Source organism: Simochromis diagramma, unplaced genomic scaffold, assembly GCF_900408965.1.
Source record: "Simochromis diagramma unplaced genomic scaffold, fSimDia1.1 OVJJ01000602.1, whole genome shotgun sequence".
In the NCBI taxonomy this organism is placed as follows: domain Eukaryota; kingdom Metazoa; phylum Chordata; class Actinopteri; order Cichliformes; family Cichlidae; genus Simochromis; species Simochromis diagramma.
Window position 1 is genome coordinate 9,269,655 of NW_024387040.1, and position 7,529 is coordinate 9,277,183.

The 7,529-nt window shown below is 40.7% G+C and overlaps 1 protein-coding gene across 1 annotated transcript in view; it reads right to left on the reverse strand.

Annotated features, from left to right (window-relative positions):
* The window catches only part of asap1b (ArfGAP with SH3 domain, ankyrin repeat and PH domain 1b), an 80,958-nt gene extending 73,731 nt beyond the window's left edge, over positions 1-7,227 (reverse strand). The window contains 1 exon segment of the mRNA XM_040044236.1: positions 6,465-7,227. Coding sequence (XP_039900170.1) covers positions 6,465-6,590 — 126 coding nt within the window. The 5' untranslated portion in view covers positions 6,591-7,227.
* Between the last annotated feature and the right edge of the window lie 302 nt (positions 7,228-7,529).

The window sequence follows — 7,529 nt, forward strand, 5'->3', positions numbered from 1 at the left end:
ATGTTTTACTTCCTGCTCTGCTCTGAACTCAATGACAACGTGATGATTATGTGATTCATTAAAAAACAAACAAACAAACACAGTTGAGTTCTTTAAAAGATGTTCTTTAAACATCCACAGATGTTTTATTGGGACCAAGTACACTTTTGTTGTTTACTTAGTGACTTTTACTATGTCAATGTGTGAATCGAGGAGGGGTTGAGATGCTAAATCCATTTCCTACCTCATGTAATGTAGCTGTGACTCAAGGAGACTCTGCCTACTGATTCCTCTTTTTATGTTATTCTTATATGTCTTATATGTTATTTTGCTAAATCAAATAATTAACTAATTAAAACACTAACATTTGTCAAGTTGTTAAGTTTACATTTATTTATAATTACCAAACAATAAATAAATTAAATTAATACAAATTGATATCTTTTATCTCAAGAGAAAGCCAAACCAAATTTAATTGTACTTTCATGTATAATAACAATAAAGATGATTCATTCATTCGGTATTGTTGCGTTTTCCATTGTCTACTGGACAATCTGAAGGCATTTTTTTAAAACATGAGATTGTTTATTAAGGTCTTTTTTATTACTCCGATTTTTATAATTCATTAAATCCTGACATTTACTTTAGATGTGCCAAAAATTAGACACTTTTGGAGAGCTGCGTCAGGAAGGAAATTCAACATAAAATATGTGCCAAATCAAATATGTGGATCATCAGCAGAGGCTCGGGTTAACAGTGCGACCGCTGGTACTGTTGACCAGCGGGGCGCCGGTGGAAACTGTGGGACTGTGACTAGTAAGGTTCCTGCAGCTTAAGTCAGATTTTATACTTAAGATTTTAATAATGCCGCATCAAATTTATTACCAACACAAAAATCAAACAGCATTAATTAGTTACACTTGGAGACACCAGCTGTTTGTTTCTTGTGGTTGTGAGAATCTCAACAAACATTTTTTATTTAGGAATTTACTAGAGTAGCTCTATAATTTTGAAAACAATCCTTATTTTTCCGCATACAAGGCCTTTTTTAAGCAGCCTTCTAGTTTATCCACCATCAAAACCAGCTGTTTTAGCTCATCTACCGTTAAGGCCGCCAACGCCTTAAAACTGCTTTCTTCTGCTGCTACAATTATGGATATCCACTTTCTATGACATCATACAGAGCCAAGAATAGAAAAACTGTGCGAAACAGTGTTAAGATAGTCACTCATATTACCTGTACCTATGTTGACTTTGCCATTTGAAACTTTAGCCATATTTAATATAAGAATTTAGCACTGTAGATAGTGTGTGTGTATAGTATATATTACCATGGTATATATATGACTTACAAATTAACAAAGAAAGGCATATCAAGTCTAGTTAGATTAGAATCTGCATTAATCCAATAAACTGGTGAAAGTAGGCTGTCTTATAGGAACATGCAGGCAGTTTCAGCCTGTAACATCGAGGCTCTAATTTGCCTCCATTCCCATCATGGCATCGTGCATAGTTTGAAACACTTCCTGCACAAAACACACCGAGTCTCATGCACTTTTGCATGGTTCCAGTTTCAGGTCAGTTTGCAAGATCCTCACTTTTTCAGATATCGCACCTGCCCTGAGCATCCCGTTTCTCTCTTTTTTTAACTGTATATTGAAAATATAAACGTCAGTGTCAGGAAAAACTAAGGTTTTATTTTTAGGCCAATGAATTCACTGCCTTTAGAGACCATTCAAGGACCTGCACGAACTCTGTCATTATTAGCGTTTATGTCTGAGTAAGTGAATGCAGGAGCTACTGAACAGAAATAGTGACAACTAGGCCTCCTACACTGCGCCAAAAAAAATTAAAATAAAAAATGAATACACTCGGTCTGACTGCGCCTGCTTGTAACGCATAAATAATTTAAAAACAGTTTTCAGCTTCAGTTGTCCTTCTCTTCCCTTTTCCCTGGTGTTTTGCAACCTTTTATGACCTCTCACCATCACCCATCGTGGATATTCATAACACACATGTAGCTGAGCATAAAATATATTATTCTGTTGCATCAATAGGTAAAAGAAAAAAATATATATACTCCACAGGGAATCTCTGAGAGATCCGAAAACTGAGTCAAGTGTCATATAAAATGTCTTTCTGTAAATAGAGAGAGGAGCTGTAAAGGAATGGCAGGAATGTTAAGTCTGTTTCTAGCAAAAAGAAAACAATATGCGACTCGCACACTGATGAGTGACGACTCCAGGCAATGATTTTCATTCCAATATACATACGCAGTGGTTTGGAATAAAACTCCCCATTCATTTATTTCTTTCTTCTTTCAAACGTTGGATAGCATCAGAACCTGTGTCTTCGAGGTTAAAATGCTGTGCCTGAAAAGGCTGTTATATAAAAGTAAAAGTATAAAAGGCCCCTGCCCATTAGGTCAAGCCCAGCCATGCTTGAATAGAGGGACTGTGAAAAGTCAACATTTTTCTGGTCAAGCCCATGTGATGTGGTGTGAGAGGCATGCTCAAAGGAATGCCTATGCAGTGAGGGTTTCCCTTGTATCGCTGCTGCGGCTCTCTGTGGTTTTAGGAGAGCAAACCCAGTGACGCAAAGTGCCATCTGTGGGGTAGAGACAATACAAGGCCCCTCAAGGGAATAACAAGTGCCCGCTGCTAATATTAACTTACATCAGAGAGGGTATGACAAAGCAGGAGCAATAAGCTGCCGCATTTTTATATAAGCAAATGTCAGGTTTGCTGCTCTCTGCTGCTGAACAATCTGTGCCGTGGTATTTTTAGGGAGTCGAGTTATTTGGTTTGTTCTTTCATTTTTTTGCTGTGTATGGAGAAAACTTTTAGACACACCCATCCGCACATTATCACAAGGTTTACACTGATTGTTGAGCCGCACTGATGAACACTTTCATTGCTAGTTATTTTCCCTGTTAAGGAGTGTGATTTTTAGTAATCTTACAATTCACAGTGTGAGACTCGACTCTTACTAAACTAAACTGCACCAAAAAAAAAAGACTGCATCGTGATACCTACTGACTGAGGGGATGGATTTTGGAGCTCTATTCTTTGTCTCCATGCTACATTCCCATTGGCTGAGTCACGATAAAAGCCGGGGGAAACCTGTTACAACAAACATTTTATTTTCTGTGCTTCACTTTTATGTATTCTGCTTGGGTTTGTTTTAGTTTTACCCCATCTGGTGCCCTTCACTGAAACTGGTTCTGCCAAAGGTCTCTTCCTTTTAAAAGTGAGTTCTTCCTCCTCACAGTTACCACAGCTACTCTCGCTAGTAGAGGATTCTGATTGCTGGGGTTTTCTCTTTTATATTGTAGGGTCTATGCCTTGAAATATAAAGCATCTTGAGGCAACGCCTGTTGTGAATTGGTGCTATATAAATAACTGGACTGGCAATCTAAGGTTGCACGAGTGTTACAAAGGCCCAACTCTGAACCAGATTTACACAGAATGAGCATTGACATTGGTCTTTTTTTTTTTTTTTTTTTTTTAAATCATGGACATCCTAAAAAAATAAAATAAAATAATAATCACAATCATAAGAAAATTAATAAATACAAATAACCTTTGCTTTGGAAAATAAACAACAAAAAACACTCAAGAACTTTTTGCTGAGCTGTACTGAAAGTGTGATGCACATCACAAACAGAAACCTTTTTGAAAAGGTCCAAATTTTAATTTGAAGGTGAACAATCTCCACTTTCAGACCATGGGTGACCAAAGATATCACAAGGTTTTTGTTGCAGCACCATATACCATGTACTGCAAGCAATATCACCTGACAACTGCCAGCAACCAATCAAAATCAGCCAGGGAACATTTTTCCCTTGTGACTGGTTGTGGTTCTCGGCTTGTGTCTGGGCCTGCGCAACTGAGGCTTGACATAGGTTACCTGATCCACAAATTTATGAGCCAACTGTACAAATTCACCTAGAAACCACTCGGCAACCAGTTGGGGAAACTTTTTCCATACCATGTCTCTACGCAAATCACGTAAACATTTGACGACATCCTTCAAAAAAAAAAAAAAAAAAAAAAAAAGGAATCTCAATATTTTGGGGGTTTCTCACTGCTGGTCAGACAAAACAGGATACTGGAAAACATCACAGTGGCCATTTTTCACAATTTCCTGATGTTTTTCCAGCCAAAGGATTTGCCCCGACAATATTTCAAGTTAATAGGCAGTTGCAGCTGATAAGAAATTGAAATGAGTGATCAAACTTAAACAGCCAAAAAGAAAAAAGAAAAAAAAACTCATCCCCACACTGTTCGACTGCCAAATGCTTTCTGGGAAACACTGCTCAAACAACAAAAACAACACAGCAATAACTGCTTTGCACCAACAATGACCGCAAAATAAAAGCCAGACACATCAGCCTGTTTCCGGTCTGCCACCCACACACCGAATGCACACAATGCCCCCCATCCTCTGTGTCTCAAGCAGCTGAGACAGCGAGCCAGGAAGGTTATTTTTAAAACTTTATCTCAACATCTGACTTCCCATTGTTTTCCACATTTCTGCACTGATCCAAATGTAAACAGTAAACATCTACGAGTGATCTGCTGCGGCCACAGGGAGAGAAAATTTCTGGGGTGGAGGTCCATGAGTCACGAATACTTGTGTGTCACTACGCGCTGATCAATTATTGACATGTGGTGTTGAATTAAGACGATATGATGCTGCGGCAACCCCCCCTTCTTCTTTGCACCTCCAGATGACTCAATGGAAGCACACAGAGAGTGACAACTCTCCTGCGGGGTCAACTCACCCCCTCAGGTTACAATATTAAATATTCACGCCGTACCTTTGCATAATTCACCATGTCAACATACCAAGGAAATGACTTGGAGAAAAAGAGGGCTGAATGCTTTGAATTGAGGACAAAAGCTCCAGAGCATTTTAAACAAACTCCTCTTCAGGCACAGTGAAGCTGAAGGCGGTTTTCTGTGCATGATGCAAGTGAGTCCCTGCAAGACTCTGCAGGGATCAAACAGGGTTGCTAATTCAATAAAACAGACATGAATCTAGAAGTATTCAGGGCTTTAAGCTGGCTGTCTGCTCCCTGTGTCTGCCACAGCCTGATGGGTGTATCCCAATCTGAGTGACCCGCCAGGCTCGTTTTCTCTGCCAGGAATGTTTCAGGCGCATCTCGCCATTGTTTAAAACACTGAAAAGCATGTCGCTCGCTCTTTGGTGCCAGTTTAACGGTTCTTCCTCTGTCATGTGATCTCGATGCAAAAGAAAAGAAAAAAAAAATTCCAGAGCGGCTACTGAAGCCCAGCGCACATGGCGGCCCTCTCTAACAGATGTTTTTCGTTTGTGCTGCTGCAGTCTCTCAGTTCAGAGGCACAGAGCCAGAGAGGTGATTCATGATGCGAGCCTTCTTGTTACAGTCAGCAGACTGAGAGACGGCTCCAGGTTGAGAATAAACACGAGCCCGGCTCTGTTTTGGTAGATTTCCTATTGTTACGATATGATAAAGCTGTAGAAGAAGACATGACAGATGGCACAGATTGTGTGCTTTTATATGTGATTTTGTATATTGGAGCAAGGGGACTGGGCCTGTGCTTTCTCCTCCACACCCAACAGCCGGCTCATTTTCATCCTAAATGGAAAGCTGGTATCACACTGAACGCTCCTGCAAGCCTGGAGTCATTCACGTCTGCAGCTAAATGTGCTTCAAAGCGGGAAATGAGGTCACATTTTAGCATTAATGGACGGCGGTGAAGGTGTTCGCTCCCCTGGTTTGATGCTCCATTTAATCATGGCAGGAAGAAGGGAGGCAAACACTTCACAGCTCACCTGCCTGACCTGATTACACCTCTTCCTGCATGATCAGAGGTGACACAGCATCACAGCGTGTGACTTTGGGTGTGTTTCCCCTGCAAACGTTTTCTGCTTTTTTTTTTTTTTTTTGGAGATACAAATCAGTGTGCTGGGCCTGTGTGACAGCAAGGAATGAGGAATAACACAGAATCCAGATCTGAATACTAGGAAAAGGGTTTTCTCTGCTACAGCCTGGCAGCATGCTCTAAAGCCTTGAGTTATGTAATAGTGAACACAGTGAGCTGCAGGCCTGAATGCACATCTTTCTATTCCAGCAAAGCCATCCACCCCGTCTATTCTTATTCTTCATATCAAGCGAGATAACACACTATTTTGCATCAGGTCTTAGGCTGAAATAGGTGCACTTTAGGGGCAACAGGTGCAATTATTTTCCCCTTTCCTCTGCGCATATTAATGCATCTGGAGGTCTAAAGGGATTTTAAAAGCTTTCAAACATTACCAGCGGAATTTAAGGTGGATTGCATGCAGCCTTGGCTCTATAAAAAATGCATCCCCGTTCAGAGATGGTGCATTTCGCCTCATTAGTATCATTCTTTATTAAATAACAACAACAATAATATTACAGTCTGTGTGGCTGTAATTATCCATCCATCCTCAACAGGCTCACACCGTGGCCTTACCTCCTCCAGCACATTCACTGTATTCCTGCAGCTCTGCATTCGGGTGGTGAAGCTGGATGTTGTCGGGGAATTGTAATCCTCTGTTGTCTCCGAGAGAAACTCGGACACCGATATTTGATCCGGCATCCTTTAACTGTGAGGGGGTAAATGCCCACAGGAGGGTTGGCGATGAATGCTCAGAAAGACAAAACCATGTAAGATTTAAAAATAGATAGAAAGCACGATGGGGGGACTGTACGGCCGATGGAAAGGCTAAGCCGATTTTTCCCCCTGCAAAACTGCGTTAAACTATCGAGATGATTAAGACGTGTCTTCTTCTCCTGTGACTTCTCAAATGACTTCACTGTTCCCCAAGGGCCCACGGCAGGAGGGAATTTACCAAATATTTGCAGGCTGGGTCCCCCTCTCGATGTGTATTTAAAGCGAGAAGATGTCTAAAAGCGACACATTTATAAATAGTGTCACTCTGCGTCTAACTAAACCACGGAGGGAAAAGCGGCGTAAAGAATAGCGGATGCCCTCATTATGCTCTACAGATGTGCAAAAAGCCGCTTGTCGTCAAAACCGCGCGACGTTACCAGGCTCGGTTTAAATTTTATCATAGTCCACGGTCTGCCGAGTTCGTCTGGTACTTTGGTCCCGTTTTCTTCTGTCGTAGTTTAAGGGTTTTTTAAAAGCTAAACGCTGCCGCAGACACATTCACTGCCACTCTCTCCTGCGCTCGGAGCTGCTCAGAAGCGATGTCAAGCTTGCGCTGAGACAAAGCGCGACTTCCTGGCAGTAATTTCAATATAAAACACCAGCTAACGCTTTTACATTACGTAAATGCATTTTTAATGAATGGAAAAGACTATATACATATATATATATATGAAAGGCGGTAAGCTTAAAACGTCTAAATATGTGTTTAAGAGACAGATATGCACAAAAATAACATTTATCATCCATTTTTGTTCAGATTGTTGTCAGTAGAGCTGACGATAGCTTGATTTTTCTATCGTGAATTTTCAGTGTACTAATATAAAACGTATCATAGCGGCTACTAAGCATTTATAAGGGGAAATG